The sequence below is a fragment of the Theobroma cacao genome, chromosome 3 (assembly GCF_000208745.1).
Source record: "Theobroma cacao cultivar B97-61/B2 chromosome 3, Criollo_cocoa_genome_V2, whole genome shotgun sequence".
Lineage (NCBI taxonomy): Eukaryota > Viridiplantae > Streptophyta > Magnoliopsida > Malvales > Malvaceae > Theobroma > Theobroma cacao.
In genome coordinates, this window is record NC_030852.1 from 30812295 (window position 1) to 30839992 (window position 27698).

Consider the following 27698-nt stretch of genomic DNA (forward strand, 5'->3'; position numbering starts at 1 on the left):
TAAAGATTCCTTTGTGCTACCATTAAACCGTAGCCATCACAATTTCGTTGAAAACGTTAGAAAATATGGGTTACCAGCAAAGAATCCAAATTTTTATCAAGTCCATCATATCAAGGTCACATATCGTTTCTTCAATCCCAATAGTTAATTAAGTAGGTTACGTTTCTTGAAAGATCCACAATTTGTAGGAAGATTAAAAATAAAACAAGAAATGTATCATCATCTCTTTTATATTTTGAAAGAAGCCATAAAATAATAGAGCTTCCAAGTGGGTGGGGAGGTTCAAGTGACATACTGCCATGGCCGGACCACTCTATGATATTTCCAGCCAAGCAAGCGATAAAATTAAAAGTTGAGGACATGCCAACATGGCTACTCGTTTAGATGGGGGTTAAAGTATATATCTATCATCTATCATCAATCATTAACGTTTTTTAAAGCAAGCCTAGATAAACGTTGACTATGCTTTAATTAGTTTATAATATTGCAAACGTCTTCTGTAAGTACACCCCCATCTATCAGCAATTCTTGAGAATTAAGAAATAGATATAATAGATATTCATTCAACAGCTTGATGTTAACTTGATAGAAGACTCAAGAATGGTTTGAAGTACAATCGGAATTGAAAAATTCTAGGAGGCTAATAAGTTGTTTGCAAATGGATGGATGTATGCCTGCTCTGCTGCAACCAATAGGCTTACAATTTCTGGCATAATGTCTTAGTCTTTTCTGGCTCGGCTTGATTGTTAAATGTTCATCATTGAATTGAATTAATTTCTCATCGTAATTGATTTTGCCTTTTGTTTTTTTTTTTTGGTTTCTAACGGCCGTCGGCCATACTGTAGAATCCAGCAAGGCATTTCGGCATAGAACAAGAACAATAAGGTCAGTAAGCTTGGTTAGAACATGCTAATTGTCCTATGAATAATTTGAATGTAAGAAATGTTTAAATCGATATGCTCCATGTTCAATTGTTCACTGTATGTTCTGCCACAAGAAGCTCTTTTCATAAAATTGAAGCTGATTTGCTCAATTTTTATTTTTAGTAGCAACAGTTTGACTTGAGGCCATCTTAAATCTTAAGTATCCACGTATGATTCAAACAAGATAGCTCGCACTGATATAGGACTCCTGACAATATGCTTGCCATCTGTCCAACTCAGGCTCCCAAATCTGTAATCACCAGATACTTTCTGAGTCGAAAAGAAAGTTACTTTAAAGGGTAGAATTTGGGTGGTTTTGTTGAAGCTTAATATTTGGGGCTCTACTTTCAACTTTATGCCTTGTGGAGCTTGCATTATGGCTTTATACACTGAATCAACGGGTCCGACATTTGTTACCGCTCTCGTCACTGTTACTTTCCTTTTGAGGTTTGGAATGGTGATGGACGGAAGGTTGAGGTTCAGCACATTAAGTCTGCTTTTGGTGCAGTTGACTTGGGTCTGGGTTAAACCTGTGACGGCCTTGCTGCTGTAGCCAGTACCGCAAAGGAACTGGACGTAATCCTCTATTCCAGCGTCATAGATGAGCCCTGGATTAACTGCCTTGTTAGGATTTACAAGTCCACCACCTATATCAAATGGATCTGCTGCCTTACGAGTGGAGCCCTCCTCTGCTATATTTGACCCATCTGTTCTTGTTTGGGAAGCTGCAGTTTTGCACTAATGGTCACACATTTGGTGTCAAAAGATTCTGTCTTTAAAATAAACGAAAATGTAAAGATGGGAAGCAGAATTAATTGATTTACCCGTGGTGACTAGAGCTGATCTTATGGCGGCAGGAGACCAATTCTTATGGACAGATTTGATTAGAGCAGCTATGCCTGCAACATGGGGGCAAGACATGGATGTTCCTGACATGAATTTATATCCACTGCTTTTTTCCTTCCCAACTGGAATATATGCTGCTAGGATGTCCACGCCTGGTGCAGCAATGTCAGGCTATACCATGATTGACCAAGAAAAACATGGGGTTTAGGAGATAAAACTAAAATCTTACAATCAAAGAAGAATGAGGGAAGGAACTACAAGGGAACAAACAAATTCTTGAAGTCAGTTATGATTTAAACGAGGGTCAAGAAAGTATTTCACTACATTGTGTCTAGAAATGATATAGGAATTTATAGTTTGTTACATATACCTTCAGCACTGCTGGGGATATTGAACTAGGTCCTCTGGCTGAGAAGTCTGCAACTCTAGGATATATCCATTTCCCAATAACTGTCTTTGGAATACTTAGCTTGGCAATTGGAGACCTTAATTGAGAGATGGAAGAAGTTAAACAAATTTATATGTTAAAATTTGGTTTTCACCTTCTTGACTCATCCATACCTTGCTTTTCTTATGTAGGAAAGTATCTGTGTCCCTACTTCATAATCTACTTTAATGCATGGTATATGATGGCACGAGCCAAGCCCATCACTCCTGTACTGTGCAAAAATAAGCCCAACCCCTCCTGCTTCCAGCACAGAAATTGCCGCAGAAGATATGTCCTGTATACTTGATTGTGCAAAACAGAGTATGATCTTTCCTGCTGCTAACGTTGCATTGAGACTTCCTGGTTGGCAGTCCTGGCTGGAAGAAGTAATATATCACACAGGATGTAGGAAAAAATAAATATAAAACTCATCCAGCAACATCAAAAGAGAGGTCTGACGCTGAATCATCACTGGAGTTTGCGGCAATGCGATCAGAGAATGTAATGCCAGTGAACCCATGGTTATGTATTCCAGTGTCAACGGATTGCCCCTGAAAGACACAAGATAATAACAACAAAAGGGCTCATAAAGGATTGCATTGTTTGACTAATCTACTGCTAATGACCATTTACCCAGAGAGTGAGGTTATTTCCAAGTGTAATGGCTGTTGCGAAGGCCCTGTCTACGGTAGTAGCTGCAACATTGATAATCCAGGGAGCAGTGTTCTCAATTGTCATTGCCGTCGGACCATCATTCCCTGCTGAGCAAGCTACGGTAATGCCCTTTGCCGTTGCATGGAAGGAACCGATTGCAATCGAATTACGTTGATCCACATAGGAGTACAAAGGTATAGAATTGCCAACGGACACGGATAGGATATCTACTCCATCTTGTATGGCTTTGTCAAATGCTTTCAGAATATCAGCATCAGTGCATCCTCCACTTTCAAATGACCAACAAGCCTTATAAACTGCCAAGTGAGCTCGAGGAGCTCCTCCCCTGGCCAAACCTGCAGCTAGTCCTTCATAATTTGCGTTTTGTACAAAATTACCAGCTGCTGTGGAAGCTGTATGGGTGCCATGCCCAGAATTATCTCTTGCTGATAGAAACTCCTCTCCATTACTTATATTAATGGGCGTTTGGATTTGATCCAAGATTCCTTTGATGAACCAGCGAGCTCCAATAAGTTTCTTGTTACAATTTGAGGAGTTGAACAGCTGTCCCTCTTGGCATGTTCCTTTCCAACGAGATGGAATTGGACCCATGCCCCTATCATTGAAACTCTCAGATTCTGGCCAGACTCCTGCAAGCACGGTTTCCAAATTTATCCGTGTTTAGGGGCCTTTGTTTTATTTTTTCAAGACTTCTATTAATGCAGAGGTTTATTACCTGAGTCTATTACACCAATTATAGTTCCTTCACCCATGTTGCTCTGAGTTAAAAGATTTTTTGAAGAATGATATTTTAGCCCCATGAATTCCCAGCTTCGGGTTGTATGAAGCCTGTGTATGCGATTAGGAATCACATGGACAACACCAGGAAATGCTGCAATTTATAAGGGTAACTTTTTAAGTTTTAGCTGCTGAAAGAAAACAAAACAGCCAATACAAACTGCCGCAAGAAATTTAAACACACCTGCAATTTCCTCTGCCTGAGATTCTGTCAACCTTGCTGCAAACCCAGAAAAGCCATGTTTATAGCTGTAAAGCATTGAATTTTTTGCTGCTTCCTTGCTGTAATACAAAGAAAATATTCTTGATTTATCAATAAGAAAAAGGAGCAAATTCTTTTGTTTCCGTTGAAATTTGAGAGTAATTATGATACCTTCCGAGCAAGGTGGACAGCATTTTGTGGTGAGACATTTTGGTTGTTGCTGGATCTTGATGCTTTTTCTCTCCCATGTACACAATATGCACCTGTGACATCGCATTTAAGTGCACCAGAATTGAAGTAGGTGAAAAAAAAAAACATTTGACCTGAAATTTTGAAGTTGCGTACATATACTTACATTACTTTTGGCGGCCTCAACACACTTGGGCAAAAATTGAAGATGAGATTGAATTGAAACAAGAGCAACAACGATAAGCAAGTTTAATTTAGTATCCATCATACCGTTTCGCAGAAAGATGAAAGAGCTTTATCAGTTCCTTGGGATTTTCAGTTATTACAATGTAAATTATTGGTAAGATTTAAGGTTGACAAGGTAGCCATCCCTGCATCCCGGGCAAAGCTTCATCAACACAACAAGGGGAACATACTTTTAGACCACCTACAATCTTTATGCCTAATCAACGGAAAAGCAAGAATATATATGATCGTGGGTACTGATGGCTTAGAGGGGAAAGATGCTTGAGCAAGAATTCACAGTGTAGAATATGAGGAACTGAGAATCGTGAATAACATGTGAAACATATCTTATTTGATCACTTTCCTGTAGTGTGAGACGTTATCATTTTTATATGGAAAGCTTTCCTGAAAGGTTGAAATGATCGCTTCATCTACTTTTTTTCTTTTATCTTTTCCTATTCGTCAGCTAGCTGGTACAGTAGGCCATAGATGCTTGTTGATGCTTTCAGTTATCATACTATGAAGAACAGTCTCATAGATATAATTTTGAAAATTAAGTGACTCTGTTCTTTCCATCCCTACTTTTTTTTTTTTTTTTGAAAGGCAAATTTATTGATGAAGTCTCTTAGAGAGATAACAAGCTAAACAGTTTTCAAAAGAACAAAAGCATCCTCACATACGAGGATTGGCAAGCATCAGAAATAGTCCTTGCTAAGCTTCAGAGGAAGGATCCATTCCTGGCGGCTGAAGGAAGGTACTGAAGTTAACAGCTCTCAAAACCCCAGCTTTAGCAAGACCATCAGCTATTATTTAGCTCCCGGCTGATATGATTAAAGGTGACTTTCCTGATGGATTTAGAAAGAGTTTCAATGGCATTGGAGATTAGTTTCATACGCCAAGGGACTTTGCTATGGTCTCTCGTCCAGAGAATGGCGTTAAGGGAATCGCTTTCAACTTCCAAGTCAGAGTTGGAGGCCCATGGAGAGGCAAGGAAAAATTTAAGGCCCTCGTGAATGGCTTGAAATTCAGCAAAGTTAGAATCTTTTATGCCAATGTTGTGGGAGAAAGTACCTTTTATGACATCTTGGTGGTCCCTAAGAACTCCACCGATACCAGCTGGTCCGGGTTTACCTTTGGCTGCTCCATTGATATTCAACTTAAGTGTGCCGTAAGGAGGTGGTGTCCAAGTGGAGCTCACTTTCAGCTTACTGCTTTTCATCCCTACTTTACTGGTTGATGCACACAAAGGGCAGCAACTTTGATTGCAGAATTATAAGTTTCTGAAATCTGTGTAATGTTTGTGCTGCGAAGCTGATAATCTTCCCATGAATGCTAATAACCTTCCCATGAATGATCAGATGTTGGACTCTCTCTATTATTTCTCTCTCAGTTGGACTCTGTCTATTAATGTCCACAATCATTTTAGCACCTTTTTATTCGGAGATCAGCCGTGAAGATTCCAATCCCACAATTTTCAAAGTGGTTGCTTTTGCCGTTGCTAGCTTTTTCCCCCTGTTTCTCTACTGTCACACTACATATTTTTATTTAATTAAACTAAAAAGGAACCAAAGCTGAGAGGGAAAAGGTACTACTGCGTCTCAGCCATACATATGATGAAAGGTGTAAAGAGGGATGACAAACTGAAGTGGTGCCATGAGTGGGGGTTGAAGAAAGTTGAATGAAAGTGGACTCATATTTAATGTGAACGATGACAAACTGAAGTGGTGCCATGAGTGGGGGTTGAAGAAAGTTGAATGAGAGTGGACTCGTATATGAATGCGAATGGGATTGTTAAAATTTATATAATAATTTAAGTTTATCATTATTAATAATTTGAATCTAAAGTTTTTAATATTATGTGATCTAGATTCAAAAAATTATTAAGTCGGTATCAAAGTTTCACATTTCACATCTGATGTCAATGGTCTTAATAGAATTTATATAATAATTTAAATTCATTGTGATACTCTAATTAACCACGTTCATTAACCGAAGTTAAAACCTTAGTAAGGGCTTGGGTTTCTTCCTTTTTGCGCTATTGGGTACGAGTCCACCAGAACGTGAAGTGAAGGCTGCCAAAGGCAAGTTGTTACTGTCGAAAGCTGAAGTGCGCCTAAGTCAGAGTGACGCAGGTATGGTGTTGCATGGCTTTAACTGGCATGCCAATAATTAATGAACAAGTGCGAAGACTGGTTCAACTCATTGCATTTGAATTGGTCCATCATAGAGAAATACGTAAGAATTCTTTCCTTAATTGCAAGTGCATTGCTACAAAAGGGTTCATTAGAATAAATGGGTAATTTACTATTCAGATAAATGCCCTAAGTGACCCCATTTTCTTCTGGATAGCTTTAGTATTACGCCAAATAATTAATGAACGAGTGCGACCAAATTCAACTTTTTTTTGCACTTGAATTGTGTCCAGTATAAAGATATAGACGGACGAATCTCCCCTTTCTTGCATTTCCATTGCAAATAAGTGAGGTTAATTAGAATAATGGGGTAATTTGCTATTCAGGTAAATGCCCTTAGCGAGTAAGCGACCCCAGTTTCTGTGTCCGGAGCAGTTGTCTTCCTAACTCCTATTTATGCGTGGAGCCAATGTCAGGCCCAAGAGGGTAAAATCATGCCACAGTAGATAGTGATCCAACCTGTGTCTCTCAAAGCAATAAGAAAATGGTTTTTTTTTTAATTCACAAATAATTGAACATTAAATTTTCTTTTCAATCCACGGTTTACTGGTCTACACTTTCACATGACAGAAAACCTATCAGACTTGGCTTTAGCAGTACGCCCCTTATTTCTCCATTTGATTACTTAATTATTTTACAGTCATTCTGTAAATGAATATAGAACTGTGGAAGTCTTTAATTTTCATCAGCATAATTTTGCAAAATCTGGGTTCTTGCAGATATGGGAATGGTCACGTTGTGTACTCCATCCGTCCAGGTTAGGCTGCCAAAATAGTATCCTGTATTTACATGGTGGGAGGTGGAGACTCTAACTTGATATGAGATCTCCTGAGCCGTAGAGTGGAAAACAAGGATATTGGGCGTTACGGTTACGGTTATGCCAAATGGAGGTTCAACCAGTGCTTTGTATGTGGAATTGGGAGGGCCAACATTTGTGACTCTTCTAGTGAGGGTAGCAGAGTTTCTCAGGTTTGGAATGGTGATCGATGGTACGTTCACATCCAGAACGGAGGGCTTGGCACTTGGGCATGCAATGCCTTGCCCTACAAGCTTTGAGATAGCTGAGTTATTGTAACCCACAGCACAGAGGTAATGCACATAATCATCAGTATCCATGTCATAGACAAGACCGGGTTTTGATGCTCTGTTCGGGTTCACTAGGCCACCACCGAAATCAAATGGATCAGCTAGTTTCCGAGGGGACCCCTCAGCAAAGATAGGTTCTCCTAATGGATCATTCTTCCAGGCTGCAATTTCAGTGTTGTCATTAGTTCACAGGGTTAAAACAAAATAATTGGGGGTCTTTCTAGATGGCTTAGCATTAAAATTCAAGTTCTAGTACTTCGTGAGAAATAGAGTGGCTAATTAACAGGAAGGTTATAGACATACACTACACATACCTGTCGTTACAATTGCTGATCTAATGGCAGCAGGGGACCAATTGGGGTGTTTTGATTTGAGAAGCGCAATAATGCCTGATATGACAGGAGCTGCCATTGATGTTCCAGAATGAAGGCCAAACCCACCATTCATAAAGGGATCTAAGGGAGAACTAGCTGCTAATAAACTTACACCAGGAGCAGCTATATCTGGCTGTAGTTAACATGGACAAGAATCGCTCAGTATCTGATGAATGAACATTTTCTTGTCAGCCTATTCATTTATTCCTTGAATTAAGCTACTGTGATAGAATTCATTTTTAGGCCAAAAAATTGAAAACAGACTCAAACCTTCAGAATGGCTGGAGTGATGGAGCTGGGCCCTCTAGATGAAAAGGTGGCAACTTTAATTGAGGCAGGCTTCCCAACTAGTGTTTTAGAAGGACTTATTTTTACCGTGGGAGACCTGTGAACCCAAATATCAACCTTCATATTTCAGCAAAGAAAATGTTGATTATGGAATTATGCTGATAATAGTGGTGAAGAACTGAAGATGCTAATGATACCTAGCAGAACGAATGTAGAATAGAATTTGAGTGCCAAGCTCATAGTCTACCACAACACATGGAAAGTCGTCTCCACATGGACCCATAACATGACCAGGATTCTTAGCTACAATCAACCCAACACCACCAGCTGCTCTCACAGCTGATACAGCACTTGACACTGCACTTCTCCCGGTCACTGTAGTAAAGCAGAGAACCACCTTTCCATCAACTGAAGTATGGTTGAAAGAAAGGGATTCACATACCCTGCAAGGGGAATCTTTGTGAAGTTAAAAACAAGGGTTATACGCTTCATAGGTATTATATATATAATGAAAGAGAAAGACATCCATCGATATGTATATTCTGAATTGATGCATTCTGGACATAATGCACAAAGAAGGCATGGCACAAGTAAATAGATCGTCAGACTCACTTTCTTAATTTCTTAATTATGTTCTCTTAAAAAGGCAAGAGAAAGGGAAGAAGAAAATACAGTAAAAAAACTCTTACCCTGCTAATGTAGGACGCAGTCCTGGGTTCTCTGGATAAACCAAACCAGTTAATCCAATCTCTTTTCCTGCATACCAGGCTTGACCCTTCAAAGCAAGCACGTTGATTAAAAGGGGAAAAAACATATTAGCAGCTCTATGCATGTCTAAAGGCAGTTAATCTTGTCAAAGTATTCAAAAGTTTGTAAACTTGAGAAACTATAATGAAGGATGGTCATATTAGAAGATTTTCAGAAAGAAATTTCTATAATGTACGAAGTCCTATCAGTTGCATAAACAAAGGGAAATAGTTATACCAGTATGGTTACGTTATTCCCAAGCATAATGGGTGTAGGAAAGGACCGATCAAGGGTGGTTGCTGCTACTGTTATGATCCAGGGTGCTGTGTTATGGACTGTTTGAGCAGCAGGTCCAAAATTTGAAGCAGCACAAACAACGGGAATCCCATTGGCTACAGCATGGAATGAACCAATGGCAATCCCATCACGCTCATCGACTTCTGCAAACAGGGGAATTTGAGTGCCAAGTGACAGTGATAACACATCAACCCCGTCGTGTATGGCTTCATCAAAGGCTTTCAGTATATCAGCAGATGAGCATTGCCCTTGGGGGACATTCCAGCAAACCTTGTACATGGCAATACGAGCCCGGGGTGCACCGCCTCTTGATGTTCCAAGGGCAAGGCCTTTGTAGCTTGCATTAGCTACAAAGGAACCTCCAGCAATAGTGGATGTGTGTGTGCCATGACCAAAACTATCTCTAGGAGACATGTAATCTGGGTTATCAGTAGTGTTGAATGGCTGATTGTTTCCGGCCAGAAAACCATCAATGAAATACTTTGCGCCTATCAGTTTTCTGTTGCAATCTGTGGTACCATTAAAGAGCTGACCAGATTCACAATTTCCTTTCCACCGGGCTGGAATTGGCTCAAGCCCTTCATCATTGAATACTACCGATTCAGGCCATACTCCTGTCATCATTTAAGGGGTGTCAAGGAAATAGCCGATGCATACTAGTGTGCGTGTGTGTATGTGATTTTGAGTGAAAGAGAATGTAGGAGGCAAAGACCTGTGTCCAAGAGACCAATGATTATTCCATCACCCATATCGGTGTCATGTAGAAGATTGAAGGGAGAGTAGGAAGAGATGTCAAGGTAATCCCAAGTTCTTGTTGTTTGCAGTGAGTGAAAGCGATTTGGTATGACATGAACAACTTCAGCTAGCTCTGACCATATAATTCGTAATAATAGAGTGTTACTAGAACATATTTGAGCATATTTGAGCATGAAGTTCATAACGTAGTCAATGTTCTTCCGGTATCTAGTTTCCATCAGGAAAAACCCTGAGCTTATGCTATCTCTCAATATCAGGTGAACAGAATGTAAGGACCATAAAATTTTACCTTGTTTTTGCTTTTTGTCTATGCAATGCAACCAGAAAGCACTCTTGAATGTAAAAATACCTGAAATTTGTTGGGCTTGAGATTCTGTGAGCTTGGCTGCAAATCCTGAGAAGCCATGTTTATAAGTGTAGACCATTGAGTCAACGGCAGCCTCTTTGCTGCAGGATGGATATACATTTTTTTTTGCTCAGCGCAAGATGGGTACACATGCATGGTTAAAAACCTATAGAGTACAGCTTATACTTTGTTCCTCTTTACGATCCATATAACCTCAGATAATTTCTTCCTTCATGATAAAATGGTCATTTTTTTTTTCTATCAAGGTAAAATGTTAATTGTCAAAGATGACTTTGCTTTGTATGCTAAAAATGACTTGAAATCCCTGTCAGTTACATAGCCACTAAAAAGTGAGAAGGCGAACATTTATAACTTATAAGCCTTGATTTGCTTAAGACAATTAATATTCAAGGGTTTTTTTTTTCTCCTTTCTTCTTATTAATATGACATGCTTCTCCTTCTTTAATCCCAATGACAAGTCAAGGTCTACGGTTCGACTGTACCTTCTCCTCTAGACCTCTAACAAACAATTGAGCAACATAAACAAATAAACAAATAAACTTTTCTTGTGCATTTTACATAGTTACTTAATTTATACCACCATTTAGAATTATCGATATTAATATATGTATAAAAGTAACTATGTCGAAGTAATTAATTCTCAGCCTCTCTGTTGGGCAAGTGCTAGACGTCCTGCTCCTTAGTGCATTGACATACTATACCTTCCAACAATTGTTGCGAGCAGGTCATGATGAAACTCGGTGATGAGCTTGGGATCATTTTGCTGCCTCTCACCCATATAAACTATGTGAACCTACCATTTATGCAAACTTAGCTGCGTAAGTTGTATGTTTTCAGTATGAAAGAAGAGATTCTGCCGAAGTAGAACTACTTACTCTGCTTTCGGCGCTGACAGCAGCAGCAAACCTGTTTTGGCCATTTAGAATCAAGAAAAGGTTGACCAGCAAAATCAGTGAAGTTCTATAGCTGCTAATTGCAATCAGGAGACGCCCCATTGTGTTTGTAGCGTATTTCTTTGGTTTCCGCAAAAGAAATGTCAAGGGCAAAGTCTTATATAGGCATCATCCTTCATTCGACCTGATAGCTCTTTGGGCTTTTGGAGCTGCCACCTCGGATGCTTCTCCAAACAAAACTTGACTCTTTGAACAGGTTTTTGTATTCCTTATCTATTACCTTTGTTTATGTGGTATGCATTGACCTAGATAGAGCTTTCACCTTGTGAGTTGTGAGGAAAGACATTTCTTGAAACTGAAGGAAACGTGCCAGTCCTACATTCAACCATTCTGGAAGAGCACAGAGAAATCAATGGAGTTTAAACTTTTGAAGGGACTTTTGTGCATTTGCAAAGTTAGTTCGCATCAAGAGATATTGATCTAAATATTAAATGTGCTAAAATAACATGCAAATTTACTTAAAAGATAGTGTGCATTGGCTGATTGTGTGACATCCTTGATGATGACATGGAGACTAATAGTTGCTTGACTCTATATATATATATATATATAGTTATAGTCTATAATTCCATTAAAATATATATTAGTATATTTGACTAAAGGATTATTTAAGATGTAAGCTACCAGCAAAACAGAATATTAGGGATAATTAATGAACAAAGGACCAAGGACCAAGGAATAGGCAGCAAAAAAAGCTTAGAAGATAAGAACAAACAGAAATAAATCATATTGTTGAGTATATTATCTACGTTCTTCAGTAACCTCCTCAAAGACTTTTTTTCTTAAATAACTCATTTTTGTCATACAGGTGTTTTATGGGAATAATTTTATACGTAGATGTCGTCATAATTATAATAATGAAAATAATAAGTTTGCACGTCATGAATCAAGAATATAAAAAATTAAATCACATTTAAAATATAAGAACATAAAATATAAAAAAATATATTAAAAAAGAAGATTTTTAAAAAAAAAACACTGAAATTAAATTAATCTTATGTCGAAAATAAAATTTCCTATATGAAAAACAATACACTATAAAAACTAATTAAAATTTAATTAATAAATTTGACATTATAAAAGTAAAAAAAGAAAGTACGTGAACTTTAAAAATTAATATATTTAGATTTAAAGTTAAATTTTTTAAATAGTTAATAAATTATAAATAATAATAGAGTAAATCTTATTAATTATAAAAAGACATCCAAATCCTAAAATCGGTTTACCAACCCAAAACTATTTCACCAAACCCTAAAATCTGTTTACCACACATCTTTTATGTTGGCAATAAATAGTTTGTGAGGTTTTTTTGAATCTTTTAAACGAGTTATTTTTGGTCTCCCTTGTAATCTCTTTGTTGGAGCTGTTGATTCAATTATATATAAGTGTTCTTCTTTAGCTGGTGCTTAATTTTAAAAAAAAAAAAAACCATCTGTGTAGAGGAAAAGATCATTTATTAATCAAGAAACTTTCTCTATATATATTTGCAACCACCGTGTATCTTTAATTGGACATTGAACTATTGAAACTCACCAATTATATAAATTTCGTATTATTTAAACCTTTTAATAATTCAATAGAGTAAAAGAGTTTAGTTTTCAATATAGTTAAATTTAAATTTTATTAAAATTTTTTACTTTAATAAAGAGTTCAAGGTTAATAACAAAATAGATAAATAAAAATTAGTCAATACTTAATTTGTTTAAAAATTATCAATTAAGAAAAATTTACTTTAATACAGACTTTAGTGTTAATAAAAAAATAAATAAAAATTAATTAATGAATATTCAAATTTAATAAGAAAATCATCAATTAAGGATAAAATAGTTAATTTAATAAATTGTTAAGAGAGTATAGTTGGTATTGTTATATATAATTATGATAAGATTAGGAAAGAGAATGGGAATGTGAATGAGAATTTCAAAATAGATATAATAGACTAATTAATTAATAATATATTAATTTAAACTAATCTCTTAGAATGTTGATCCGTACGAACTGATGGTACAAAAGTCATCATTGACTATCAACGAAAAGTTATTTCTTTCTTGCTGGTTCTTCCCAACGATGACGATGCACTGTCTCACCCAAACAAGATTTTCAATATGCGCATGTAATGAGATTCAATCTGTTTTTTAATACAGCGGCAATTAAGTTTAGAAAGGGCAACGCTAGTCTGCAAGCTAACTAGCTGAGCTTCATTGTTTGAGATTTCAGAGAGGGCTGAGAACCATATCATGATCTTAAATCTTTACAAACTTAAACAAAAATGAACATATCAAGTTAACTTAAAACTCATCTGTGGATTGAGTTAGCTATAACTTGGAAGTGTACATTCTTTTGGAATAAGCCAATACGACAATAATTAATTATCATCAGCATAAGATTGTAAAAACTGTGTTTTCACAGACAAGGGGATTCTCACAGCGTGCCGTTCATTGGTCCAAGTCAGGCTTCCAAAGAAATATCCTGTATTCACCTGGTGGGCTGCAGAGACTGTGACGCTGAAGGAGATCTTCTTGGTTGTGGAGTTGAAGACTAAGACGTTAGGCCTTACCGTTACGGTTATGCCAGTTGGGGGCTCAATTACAGCTCTATAAACAGATATAGGCGCTCCCACATTTGTTACAGTTCTGGTAAGAGTGGCTGAATTTCTAAGACTTGAAATGGTTATGGATGGTACATTTACATCCAAAATGGAAGGTTTTTTGATCGGGCACACTGTAGATTGCCCTGTAAGTCGACTGATGGCAGAGTCATTATAACCCATAGCACAGAGGTATTGGATGTAGTCTGATGTGCCCATGTCATATACCAGGCCAGGATCTGCTGCCCCATTTGGATTTACAATGCCACCTCCAAAATCAAATGGATTAGCTAGTTTTTGGGGAGATCCCTCAGCAAAGAGTGGTAAACCAGATGCATCTTTCGTCCATGCTGCAATATGTATAAATTGAGAGTGAGTAAACCATATTTACACTCCCTGAAGAAAACTTGAGGTTAGAATCATTAGTAAAAGTTTGATAATGGCAATACCAGTTGTAACTAGTGCAGATTTAATAGCTGCAGGAGACCAATCAGGATGTATTGCTTTGAGAAGTGCCACAATGCCTGAGACATGAGGAGTTGCCATTGAAGTTCCTGAGCGTATGGCATATCCATCATCCCTCAACTGATTCAGCTGAGAAATAGCAGCTAGTATGTTCACTCCAGGTGCAGTTATGTCTGGCTGTGCCCACAGAAAAATTTACAAGATGCTCTCAAAATACAAGTGGAAGCACCGTGCAGTAAATTCCAGGCAACCTCTTTTGGAATGAGGAAAAAATTTAAGAATTTGTAACTCCATGTACATAAAGGACTAAACCTAATATTTCAGTCAAAATTTTAACAGAACTCTAAGCTTAAGATTCTTCAGTCTAAAAGAAATCGAACACACTTCATATGGTCAGAATTCTGCTTAATACATTAATGATAGGTGATTATCTATGCTTATGATCAGGTTCCACCTTTTTTCTAGATGCATATATGAAGTTAACCCTAAGCAGAACTTTATGATGCCCCATTTGGCATAAAACTATGATAACTATGAAGTCAAACATAAAAATCAGTAAAATAAATCTACCTTGAGAATTTCTGGTGCAATGGAGCTAGGCCCCCTTGATGAGAAGAAGGCCACCTTGGCTGACACAGGCTTGCCTACAAGTGTTTTGGAAGGGCTCAATTTCACTGTAGGGGACCTGTGTAGATAAATTTTGAGAACCACGAACCAAGGATTACAAAGGAGTCTAGAAATAGTAGTAACTATAGAAATAGGAAAATGAAGGTACTTGGCAGATCGGATGTAATAGAGTATTCGGGTGCCAATTTCATAGTCAACTTCAATGCATGGAAAGTCATTGCTGCATTCAGTCAAGGCGTCACTCGGATTTTTGGCAATAATCAGCCCTGTCCCCCCTGCTTCTTGTAAAGTTGCTGCAGCACTTCTTATGGCAACTCTACGAGCGACTGAGGCAAAGCAAAGTACAACTTTTCCAGCGACCAACGTTGAATTAAGTAATAGATCTTGGCATGCACTGCAGGTCAAAAGTTAAAAACTGAGATATCTGCTTTACTTGCATGATAAATGTTAAAAGAGGAAAAAGAAATCTTCTAAGTTTAAGATATAGCTACCCTGCAGAAGTAGGGTCAAGCCCTGTACCCTCTGGGTATGTCAAGCCAGTAAAGCCATTCTCCTTTCCTGTAAAAATGGCTTGACCCTACAAGTGTTACACATATAAAATCATATGCATCCTTGTGTTAAAATAAATAGTCATATATAGAACTCTGCCCAATCTATTAATCAAATTCCCGATGCAATTGCCAATGCATAATCACAGAACTAATACCAAAAAGGTTTTATTGTTCCCGAGCGTTATGGGTGTAGGGAAAGCTCGATCCATGGTACTTGCTGCAACGGTTACTATCCATGGTGCTGTGTTCTGCACTGTTTGAGCTGAAGGCCCATCGTTTGCAGCTCCACAAACAACAGTGATGCCCCTGGCAACGGCATGGAAGGAACCTGTAGCAATCCCATCTCGTTCATCAACATCTGAAAATAGAGGCAATGAATACCCAATTGACAGTGATAAGACGTCAACTCCATCATGTATTGCTTCATCAAAGGCTTTTAGGATATCAGCTGATGCACATTGTCCACCAAGCACATTCCAGCAGACTTTATATATAGCCAACCGAGCATGTGGTGCGCCACCTCTTACTGTCCCGGGGCCAAGGCCTCTGTAGCTAACATTTCTTACATAAGAACCACCTGCTGTGCTGGATGTATGTGTTCCATGTCCATTAGCATCTCTCGGTGAAAAGTACTCTGGGTCTTCAGATGTGTTAAATGGCTGTCCATACTCAGCAAGAAATCCGTCAATGAACCAACGAGCTCCTATAATTTTTCTATTGCAGTGAGTTGCTGCATTGAAATGGTCCCCAGATTTACAGACTCCCTTCCAACGCGATGGAATTGGTCCAAGTCCTTCATCACTAAAAGCTTTAGACTCTGGCCATATTCCTGTTTCATTGATAATAACTTGCTGAGTTTCCTTATATGTGTATGAGTCTACGAGAGGGAGACGGAGAGAAAGATTGAGACTACGAACCTGTATCAAAGACACCGATGATAACTCCATCGCCCATTTTGCTATTTTGAAGAATATTGGTAGGATAATGAGAAGAGAGGCCAAGGAAGTCCCAACTTCTAGTTGTCTGCAGCCTGTGAAGGCTATTTGGTATTACTCGAACAACACCAGGCAACTCTAAGTGTGAACGATTGCATAAAACAAACACAAAACCAAAGCAAGTTATGCTATTGTACCACTTAAAGTCATCATTAACAAGTCCTGTTGGGAATGTTGTCTTTCTACATGGCTTTAAATTAAAGTCGGAAGTAGCAGTAGCATTTATTTTAACAAGTACCTGAAAGTTTTTGTGCCTGAGACTCTGTAAGCTTGGCTGCAAACCCGGAGAAGCCATGTCTGTAGCTGTAAACCATCAAATCTGAGGCAACTTCCTTACTGCATCACGTTGACGAGCATATGCATCAGAATTGAAATTTCAAGAGCACTAAAAGATAATTGATCAAACACATAATTTTGTTTTGCTTTCCCTGTGTTCTGTTGTTATACCTCCCTACTACTGTAGCAAGCAAGTCATGATGAGAATCTGTCACCAGCTTAGGATCATCAAGCTGCCTTTCTCCCAGGTAAACAATATGAACCTGTTGAATAAGAGTAGAATTTTGGGCATTCTGTTCCAATAAAAAGAACAGTAAGGAAGAAGAAGAAGAAGATAAACTCTGAGTTTGGCTAATTTACATACATTGCTCTTGGCTTCAACTTTTGTAGTCATCAGTCCATGGCCATTAAGCACTAAGAGAATGAAAACGGTGACAAAAAATGGCATTGGATTGCCCATACTGTTTCTTTATTCTTTTGACAAAGGTGGACAGAGAAAGAGATGGGAAGTTGATTCCTGATCAAATATAGATCAGGAGCTCTGGTTATCTTGGGATTGCAGATCACTTTGATATTTAGCAATACCAAACGGGGAAACCTCAACGGTTAACGCATATTGCGAGTCTTCATCATAAGGCCTGATTTTTATCACTGTATTGTAGAAAAACATAGCTGTCTTGTGCTTGCAAGGCTTGGCAACTTAAGGTTGTGGGAAACTGGGAACCAATAGAACTTAGAAGTCAAACTTTACGCTGCTGTTTAACTTTTTCATTACTCGTTAAATCAACTTATTCTCATGAGCATTAATCAGAATGTAATCCGGTTCATGAGATGATTCCAACAGCCACGCACGTTAGCCTCGCTTACCGTACACGCCCTGGGCAAAGGGAGAAGAATTTAGCTTCCATCAACATTAGAAAGTGTTGTCCACGCACTTTTAGCAGAAGCGAACAATTTCTTTTCAGATACAATAAATTATAAACAGGCGCTCCGTTCCGTTCCGTTCCATCAGCAGCATTGGTTACTTTGTCCAGGCTAATAAAAGAAATACAAATACTTTGAAAAATATTCACAAAGGAACACGTGTTGAGATTCCAAAGCCACATTTCCTTCCGAAGGCACTTTGAACGGTGGGTGCGTGGCCTCATTCTTTGACATTGGACAGTGTACCCTGTAGCACATCCTGTATTTTATCAGACAATAAAGTACTACGTTGACTTTTTTTTATATGCCGAAAGTTCAAACAGGAAATGCACCCAACTCCGCTTTAACCCAGAGACGGAATTGACGCTGGTGTGAAAGACAATGACTAAACTGAACGCATTCTGCCAAGTAATGCGTGGATAGAATTTGTCTAATATGATCAGGGCGGCTTTAGGTTAAGGCCATCAAAGCATTAAGTTGTCAAATTTTCATAAGTCTTTTTATTATAATTAATTATATTAAATATATAAAAATTAAAATAATTAATAAAATATCTATTTATTCTCTCATAATTAATATATATATATATATTTTTTCTCTCACTTTCACATTTTTATAAATTTTCAATTATTTATTTCATTTTTTATTAAAAATATATCAAAAATAAAATAATTAATAAATAACTAAGTCTCTCACTTTTATGACTATGTAACTAACAATTTTAATTTTTATTACTTCTCAATTTTCACAATACTATTAATTCTTAATTATTTTTTTTATTTTCAATCAACTAAAAATAATATGTATTTATTGATGTAAGCGTTATTTATATATATATATATATAATCATTTTTTTAATTTATAATATTCACTTATTAATTTTCTTTTTTATTTATTTTTTATTCTTTAACTTCAATAAAAAAAATCTCAATTTCTTAATTTCAATAAAAAAATTATTTAAATATTTAATTTTAAATCTATGACATTATTGAGCCGAAAATGATGGCGCGATTCTCTACAAATTTGGGTCTTCTGACAAACAAGTCATGGCATCTATGAAAGATCAAACATGTGCTGATGTAAAATTTTCCAATCAGGTAATTAAATGGAAGTTATTAGCTCTTCTAGAATCAGCAAACGAGGCTAAAGTGAGAACTGAAACCATCTTTCTCACCCCGGCCATGTCCGAAAAGTCAGAAGTCTATAGATATTAATTAGAAAATTATTGAAGCTGGGTAACCCTCCACATCATGAAGAAATGGTCCTCGCCTTTCTAGAGCTACAAACGATTTATTCAGTTCAGATCGTGTCCACAGGGGGACTATATTGTTACACCAGTTTTCTTTAAGCATCATGTACATGTCAGCGCTTGGAATGAAATTAATAAATGGGTAGGCTTCAATCCACAACCGTTTACTTTTGAAGGGATCACATTCCAGGAAATTCCCCACAGAGGTTCGATGCATTAGGCTATTGAACTTGAACCACATAATAAAATGGCATGTGACATCAGCTTTTGCGTACAAAATCACAAGTTGCTGACAACAAAGCAATCAATAATTTAATACGAACAAAGTTTTGTTAAATCAAAGTCCATTTATCCCGCGATGCATAAAGGAGAACATTTATATCGATATTAAGTTTGATTATAGCTAGGTAGTAGTACAATTTTTGAACAAGCACCACCAAGTTCATGCCCATGCCTTGGTCCGAAAAGCGGTGGAGTGAAAAAACAACAGGTTAGTGCAGTTACTAATTTGCAAATGCATCGGTTACAATTTGGTTAGGTTGCTAGCCAGCTCGTAGTAGATTGTCTTCCAGAAATTCAATTGAAGACTGAAGATGAGGAACCATGAGAATGAAATTTGTATGGATTTTGCTCTCGGCATTGATACTTGAATGCTGAGGGTCATCTGAGCTATGAGCCATTTACCCGTTTCACAGACAACTTCACTATTGGTGGGGTCAAGCAACCTGAACCTCGGTTTAAGTGGGTTGCAAAAGGTCCAATAATAATTGTTTCATGATAACCCAAGCTGCTGAGCCCCGCTCCTGAATCTGGTTCGAAGCTCGTGGCGAGTTCCACCTTGAAGCCCACATATGTCGAATAACCACATGAAAATAGCGATCGGCTGACAGCTACAGATTCTGGATCCTGGACCGGTATGAATTTCAGGTAGAACAAGTTCATAAATAATGCTTGAAAAATATCCTTGTAATGTGCAAGTTTGAGATGAGCATGACCCAGGGGGGTCAGGAACCTAGGTCTTTGGTTCTTAACTTCTTTTCCCTTCTCTCTTATGGACATGGACGGTCTCACCTCATTGTTGGGAGGCCTACTTAACGGGCCTAGTGTCTTACAATGACAGACCTCGGAAGCACCGTCCTAAATCAGGCCTGCTAGTTGCCACGTCCAGTTCATGGGCCCATTTATCTGTCATTACATTGTTGCACCATAGCTGCAGTCTTTTAAAGGGTTGTCCTGGAGTTCATGATTCTTCAATCTTCTGCACCCATTGACTGGGAAATCAGAAATTTTCTATCCTCACGCAGAAAAACAAAAGCACTGTCACTGCCCATTGTGTCCCCTTGGTTAGTTTGGGCAATGGGAGTGAAATCTAATCACTAGAGGATAAACTAACTATAGTCTCTAAGCACACATTCACTCTCATACTGATTCTGTTATAAACTAGTAGTAGTAATAAAAAAGAAATTCTTTTTTTCTTTTCGAAAAGTTTAGAATCAGCCAAAGTTTATCAGTGATTAAGATAAATAGTTGTGTAAATTCCCTTTGTAGCTTTATTTTGCATATACAGTTCTTCACTGCCATCGACTGGTTTTACATCACAAACAATTTTGACAACCTAACCAATCATCCAATCATATGCTTAGCGCTCTCAAACCTTTCCATCATCACCAAGGATAAACTTCTATCCATGCTCACCTAAAAGACCAAAAAGCAAATACATACTTGAAAACAGTCAGTAAAATAAAGGAGGGGGCCAAAAAAAGTGCTACAGAGTTTTACTCTTTACCTAAAATTAGAGTCCGTGACAAGCGAACTTGTAATAATAACACAAATATATAAATAAAAATATAACTATTAAAAGATTTAAGATCCCACGTTCGAATTATTGAGGCCCATTTTTTGTTTTCCAATTTTTACAGTAATTTTCACATACAAATCTCATAAATGTTTTAGCAGGAATCTTGAACCAATTAGAGCACTTGATTTGATCACGTCGTGTTGTCTCAAATTAGGACACCCCGCTTTCGCTGTTTTCCCCGTGCGGGAGATGCTCACCGCCTTTGTGTTTGTTCTTGAGTTGACACGCGGTCATTGATAGACCATAATGTCCTCTACTTTTTGCTGTATTTACCATGACACGCTTACTGCTTAGCTATAGCTTAGCTGCCTTTCCGGCTTTCTGTTTTAAATTTTGAATTTTTCCAATAAAGTTATGCTACAGGACAACCTAAGTTTCACCTTTTCAGTTTGGACCAAACTGCCCTCCTTTCTGCTTTTCAATTTAGGTCACCTCAATTTCAAACCTTTTTTCTTTTTTTTTCTTTTATTGTAGCATTTGTATTGGGAAATTTCTTTTTCTTTTTTCTCTTAACTTTCCCAAGGACAAATTGTCTTATCCAAGTGCGGAATATCACCCTAAACAAAATTATAAGAAATATTATTATATAGAACTTAACAGATTCATGCATTTATAGAATCATTATTAGTAATTACAAATGTGTAAAACTCATCATTTCAGAAACCCAATTTTCTAATTTTATATATATATATATTCTTTGAAGTCTATTAAGACAAGCATACATGTGACTTAGGTAATGATGGTCCATCATTGCCTAGAATTATAGGCATTTTACATTTATCATCTTATTCTTGCATTCCATATAGTATAATTTTATATGGACTAGTTCAATATGCACACATATGCATATGCCATCCATACATGTAATAATCTCTTTTTTTGTCTTCCTATTGGTCTAGCATGCATATGTGATTTAACTTGAATTACTAACCATTCAAAACAAAATCTACAATTATTTATTAAAGTATTCATAGTAGGTCAGCATTTAGTAGCTGGATTTCCTAGATTTGGAATAATACCCAAAGTTTACATGAATTCTTTATTAAGGGTAGTTGAAAAGGAATTTTTTTTTAGATTGCTTGTTGAGATAATAAAACCAAGCATTTGAGTAGTCTTTCTTCCTTCTGAAGGGTTATTGAATCAATAAAATAGAATTTTACTAGGCAAATAGATACAAGCACATCGAGCCCCTAAATTTGAACTGACCTTTTCCAATTAGTTTAGCTCAAGGGATTAGAAAAGAAAGTGACTGGCCGACTAAGGACCCCAAAAAGAAGCATTGCTTAATTATATCAATCAATAACATTGCAAATTGTTGCACCAGATTGCTTCACATTGTGGCAATAAAAATTGATTACAGCAACCAAAATTGCTCCATTTGGCTGGAATTGTTGGTTGGGAGGGCCTGAGCCAGTATAGAAGGTCTTGCATTATCAAGCTTGAATGCTAGTTATTACCACAATGTCAGAAAGTTTTAAATCTGCCCCACACTTTCTTCCTGAGAATATTAAAAGATAGGCAAGAGGAAGAAAGGAAACTACCCACCTAACATAACTATATCCTTTAAACAAGTTCACGCACCTAGGATGGGGATAGTATCCTAGAAATTTCCATTGAAGGGGAAAAAAAAAAGTCTGATACTGAAGATTTTGTAGCTAAATTAAATAATTGGCCAAAACGACAAAGAAAATAGAAAACTTGAAAGACAATAAGGGAAGGAAGAGGGGTATTGTTGGAAGTTAAAGAGTTGTCGTCACTTCTATCAAAATATTATTTTTTCTTGTAAGAAAACAACGAAATGGAGCATGACATAACATAATTTAGAAGCCGGCCCACTCTCCGCCCTGGTGGTTTTGATTGGGTTGAGAGAGAGAGCTGAGAAAGGAAAAATCCCATCTCCATTGTTGCCAACCTTGAACACATATCGAATTGAATTCCTGTCTGTTTCAGTTTCCAGGGATTGTTTTGTTGTTGTTGTGGCCTGTTGCTGTGAAGGCTTTCTCTTTCTCTCTTGATGGGCTGTTCTTTGTGACACTTAAAAGTTCTGGGAGAAAAAAAAAAAAAGAAAGAGGAAGCTTACTTAAAGCTGAAGCTCTTTAGAATTTTTCTGCAATGGGTTTGAGTAGACCTCAAAAGCCTGGCAATGGAGTTTCTACCAGATGGGTTTCTCTCTTTTGCATTGCCAGCTTCTTCTTGGGTGTTCTTGTTGTCAACAGGTTTTTTTTCTCTCTCTCTTCTCTAAGTGGAGTGCGCATGATCAAGATCTTGTTTTGAAGTGACAAACTTTGAGATTTGCTGTTCCTTTCAAATGGGTTCTAAAATTTAGAAGCTATAACTGTTGTGTCATTTCCTTGCCATCTTGTTCCTGTATGTACATCTTGGAGGATCTTGCTAATTTGGTGCAGAATCATGAAGAAAAATGCCTCCCGATAGGTAGATTTGGATATTAGTTTGTTGGATTTGTGGTTCCAACTGTTGAATACAGTGTCCAGTGTTCTGTTTTTGGTATTAGGTGGATCATGTGAATGATTTTGTATAATTTTTAACTTGTTCATGGGCTTGTCTTTGGTTGATCGGAAGATGCATAAATCAGTAAGACCTCTGGTTCATGGGAGGTCTCAGTAATACTTGCTTTGCTCTTCCATTGTTCTGCAGTAGCTTATGGAGGCTGGAGCAGATTTAGTAATATATGTCTCTGGAAAATAGCAAGATCAATCCCATTGAATTTGGGTTTATAACATCTGCAGTATGCGGAGTTCTTATTTGAGAGCTGGGTTTTTGAAAAGTTGATTTTATACTCTGGTTCAAAAGCCAGGAATTTGCTGATGGGTAGGAAAATAATAGCGAAACACTGAGACTAGTATTTGGCAGATTTTAAAAGGATATAAAATGTAGATATTAGCCAGCTGGTGGAAGCTAGTGAAAGAGATATCCGTGACAAGGAAAAATGCTTTTGGATAGTAGGAGAAACTGGTTCTTGAACTCTGATAAGCCGGGATATCACAATTAAACATGAGCATCAAGTTGTCATCTGATGTTAATGCATCTATAAATTATCATTTACTAAGGTCACTTTTTTCAATTCACCTTTTCTTTGTGTGTCAAACTTTGAACAAATCAGTTACATTATATCCGTGCTGTGGTTTCTAGAAAGGAATCTGTCTCTTTAGTTCAATCCCTAGTGGAGGTGGGATTCAGTCCTAGGTTCCCTATCATTGCTGGTCTGCATTTCTATGTTCATTACGTTGTTGCGTTTGTTTGTTAATGCTAGTTTTCTGTGCAACTATGTAAGTATGCATTGACTAGTGGCTTTTCTTACAGATTTTTGGCTATATCTGATCCAGCCAAAATGGATGAGGAGGCTTCTTCTGTAAAGAAACATCAAAGAAACGAACTTCATCCCATAGTTAATTGTGATAAGGTAAGTTTAGAGTACAAAGTTGTCATAAGTGATATTGCATGCAAAGAATCTTGACGGTGTTGTCTATATTATAACAGGATGCTTCTTTTCAGGCAGGTGATATTCTTTTTCAAGTTTCACAAACGCATGATGTAATTATGTAAGTTTATATGTATGGTTGAAGAATTCTTTTATAGGTTATGGATTGTGTTTTCACTTTATAAATCAGTTCTTATGTTTGTTTTGTTTTTTATCTTTGAATTGAATGCCCAAAGTAAATCTTGGGTGTCTAAAATGTGCTTAGAACTTAAGACGGTTCGCATGATACATTTAATCATTTCAGGACATTAGACAAAACAATCTCCTCATTGGAGATGCAGCTAGCTGCAGCTAGAGCTGCCAAAGCAGATAGTGATGAAGGATCTCCGATGGTCACAAAATCAGGAATTGAGAATGTGAAGGAACGCCAGAAAGTTTTCTTTGTTATGGGAGTTATTACTGCATTCAGCAGTAGAAAACGAAGGGACTCAATCAGGGAAACTTGGATGCCTCAAGGTTTGATTCAATATTCTTTGGACATCCTATCAAGCATTTTCTGGAATCTAGTCAATTATTTATACCTTGAGGTTATGGTTCTTAGGGAAGGAGTTAATGAGGTTGGAGAAAGAGAAGGGAATTATAATGCGATTTGTTATAGGACACAGGTAACCTCAATTCCAATTTTGAAGCTTAACTTTCACATGCTAGTTATCTTGCTTAGAATGATAGTTTGGATGCAACATGTGTCTGTGGTTCTCAGTGCAACCCCAGGTGGTGTTTTGGATCGTGCTATTGATGCTGAAGAAAAGCAGCACAAGGATTTCTTGCGCCTGGTATGCTCCTGTTTACTTGCCTTGTATCAAGTTGATTAATTATATTCTCTAATTATGGTGTAAAAAGCATTATGATGGATGCATTGTCTTACAATGGGAAGAGCCAAATATCTATAAACCTTTTTGTTTAAAAAAGATGTATTTGTATAACTAGAGTATGGTTTTAAACCTGGTTAAGTAGAGGAGAAAGATTAATCTAGTTCTCATGTACTTTGGGGTTAAGACTTAGTTGACTTAAGTAGTTACCTGTACCACTTCTCTACTCTAACCTCTTGCCTGGACCCAGTTTAAAAACTGCTACCTGCTTTTTCTTGTCCTTTGCTTATAAATATTTTTAGTAGTTTCAAATATTATCTTGATGAGCACTTCAATGAAGGTAGGTTGATAGTTACATTATTGTTAAACATCGAAGCAGGACTTGTTGGTTTTGAAACTGGGACTTTATTCTCAAGAAATTTGGTGGATTTTAAATCATGAATTAAAAAAAAAAAGGTTATTTATAGTTTCTGTGAAGCTTACATGGAATTGCTTTTTCATTTTTGGCAGAATCACATAGAAGGTTACCATGAATTGTCATCAAAAACCCAAATATACTTTTCCACAGCTGTTTCTAAGTGGGATGCTGACTTCTATATTAAAGTCGATGATGATGTACATGTAAATCTGGGTTAGTGCTGTTGCATTAAGTTTCTCAACACCTTCGTTTCTTCTTAATAAACAGATTTGTATCAGGGTTACTAAATTGATTTGGAATATTCTACAGGCATGGTGGGTTCTACACTGGCCCGCCATAGATCAAAACCACGCGTTTATATTGGTTGCATGAAGTCTGGACCTGTTCTGGCACAGAAGTAAGGATTGAATTTTGTGTATATTGCAATCATCATTGCTGCATTTTTTTTCCCACCATAGTTACCTCTTGCTCCTGTGTGCAGAGGGGTTAAGTACCACGAGCCAGAATATTGGAAATTTGGTGAGGAGGGAAACAAGTATTTTAGGCATGCAACCGGACAAATATATGCAATCTCCAAAGACTTGGCCACCTATATCTCAGTCAACCGGTTAGCCTTTTTCGGCAATATCATTTATTCATGTTATTTTTCTTAATGATACATTGATTATATGTTTGTTTTCTGTCTAGGCATATACTTCATAGATATGCAAATGAAGATGTCTCTTTGGGTTCCTGGTTTATTGGTCTTGATGTAGAGCATATAGATGATAGAAGTCTCTGCTGCGGTACTCCCCCTGGTAAGATGGTTGCCATTATGCTTTCCCCATGCAGCTTGCTATTTTCATGATTTGATAGTTTTGGTTTTTTATAAATGCTGTGTTGAACTGAAAGCAATTGGTTAGCCTTTTAAACTAACCTCATTGTTCATTGGTGAAATTATCTAGCAACTTTACATAGGTGATCTCTTCTTTCTACTTCCTAAAAAGTTGTTTATGTAGCTGATGCTTAAGTTTTTATAGCTAGGTTCTTAGAACCATACTGGCTGATCAATTCTGGGAGCAGTAGAAATTGTTAGCCATGATTTTGAGACCTTTGGGCATTTTCTTCCAAGTCATATTTTGCTCTCAAACAAGATATTCAAGATAACTAGCAATTAAAGAATTTTTTTTTTTAAAAAAAGGGAAGGTTAAAGAGAAGAGGAATGACTAAATGCTACGGTAACTATATTATTTCCAATGGAAACTAAAAAAGGTTGAATCTTCATAGTCAAATAGCTAAAATTAATTCCTTAAACTAATGCACTGTGTTTACTCTGTATTCTCGATTCTCTCTTGCCATCAAGAGTGCATAAAAATAGTCTTTCCTTGACAATGTTTAAATATCTTTGGTAGATTGTGAGTGGAAAGCTCAAGCAGGGAATCCCTGTGCTGCATCATTTGATTGGAGCTGCAGTGGCATTTGCAAGTCTGTAGAGAGAATGGAGGAGGTGCATCAGCGTTGTGGGGAGGGTGATGAAGCCATCTGGCATACCAGTTTTTGAAAGCATACCACTAACCTGGTTGTAATATATTTGTGTATGTTTGATCCATGCTGTGCATCAAACAAGGCCAGCGCCTGCCCCGATTTTTGCCTATTCAATGCCTCGGGGCAGTTGGTACAGGATTAAATTAATTGAAAAAAAATGAAAATCTTTTAGTTTTGAAGTGTCACTCTCTTTAACTGAAATTGACAAGAGCAGGTTGGCATTGTTGTACAATGTATTTGAAGCATTAGAAGGTTAGATCACAGACCATTTAAGGGTTCGCAACAATGTTTTGGTCACCATCTTTGAGTGGCGGACCCGTTTCGGCGTGGTTGGTGAAGGAGTTGCTTTCTAGGGCCCGGAAGGCGCTAGTTTTGATGTAGGCCTAAAGGATGTTGACATGACCAAACCACGGGGGATTGTTGATCAATCAAAGAGAAGCTAGAAGACGGCAGATACGTTGTCGGAATTCTTCAGTGGCAATAGGCAAAACGCAACGGTCGGAATGTTTCTTTTTTTAGTTTTTTTTGTGTTGAAAATGTTAATTAATTAATCAAGCATATGCCTTAGATTGTCTTTACTTATTACCTTACA

At 37.3% G+C, this 27698-nt stretch overlaps 4 protein-coding genes across 6 annotated transcripts; 1 reads left to right on the forward strand and 3 right to left on the reverse strand.

Moving 5' to 3' along the window:
* On the reverse strand, positions 926–5639 carry LOC18605939 (subtilisin-like protease SBT3.6). The gene is made up of 10 exons (XM_007039266.2): positions 4206–5639; positions 4022–4113; positions 3833–3930; positions 3587–3742; positions 2830–3500; positions 2656–2747; positions 2331–2573; positions 2140–2254; positions 1748–1940; positions 926–1648 (listed from the first exon to the last, which is right to left on the reverse strand). The coding sequence occupies exons 1-10, from the start codon at positions 4305–4307 to the stop codon at positions 1080–1082; spliced, it is 2331 nt and encodes a 776-aa protein (XP_007039328.2). The 5' UTR covers positions 4308–5639; the 3' UTR covers positions 926–1079.
* Positions 6960–11383, reverse strand: LOC18605940 (subtilisin-like protease SBT3.4). The gene is made up of 10 exons (XM_018116854.1): positions 11247–11383; positions 11073–11164; positions 10354–10451; positions 9961–10116; positions 9189–9862; positions 8894–8979; positions 8402–8647; positions 8187–8301; positions 7857–8049; positions 6960–7703 (listed from the first exon to the last, which is right to left on the reverse strand). The coding sequence occupies exons 1-10, from the start codon at positions 11364–11366 to the stop codon at positions 7132–7134; spliced, it is 2352 nt and encodes a 783-aa protein (XP_017972343.1). The 5' UTR covers positions 11367–11383; the 3' UTR covers positions 6960–7131.
* Positions 13547–17580, reverse strand: LOC18605941 (subtilisin-like protease SBT3.8). Of its 3 annotated transcripts, XM_018116671.1 has the most exons (10): positions 17190–17580; positions 16997–17088; positions 16788–16885; positions 16472–16627; positions 15710–16383; positions 15495–15580; positions 15152–15397; positions 14947–15061; positions 14361–14553; positions 13547–14261 (listed from the first exon to the last, which is right to left on the reverse strand). In XM_018116671.1, the coding sequence occupies exons 1-10, from the start codon at positions 17283–17285 to the stop codon at positions 13690–13692; spliced, it is 2328 nt and encodes a 775-aa protein (XP_017972160.1). In that variant the 5' UTR covers positions 17286–17580; the 3' UTR covers positions 13547–13689. The 3 variants fall into 3 exon arrangements, with proteins under 3 accessions (XP_017972160.1, XP_017972159.1, XP_017972161.1); XM_018116670.1 differs by having other exon boundaries at positions 14947–15397; XM_018116672.1 differs by lacking the exon at positions 17190–17580 and having other exon boundaries at positions 14947–15397; positions 16472–16625; positions 16997–17082.
* Positions 22656–27684, forward strand: LOC18605943 (beta-1,6-galactosyltransferase GALT31A). Its single transcript, XM_007039271.2, has 11 exons — positions 22656–23072; positions 24178–24277; positions 24355–24416; positions 24600–24811; positions 24897–24960; positions 25056–25128; positions 25675–25795; positions 25892–25979; positions 26064–26189; positions 26270–26379; positions 26974–27684. Exons 1-11 carry the CDS (start codon positions 22969–22971, stop codon positions 27120–27122), a joined length of 1209 nt encoding a protein of 402 aa, XP_007039333.2. The 5' UTR covers positions 22656–22968; the 3' UTR covers positions 27123–27684.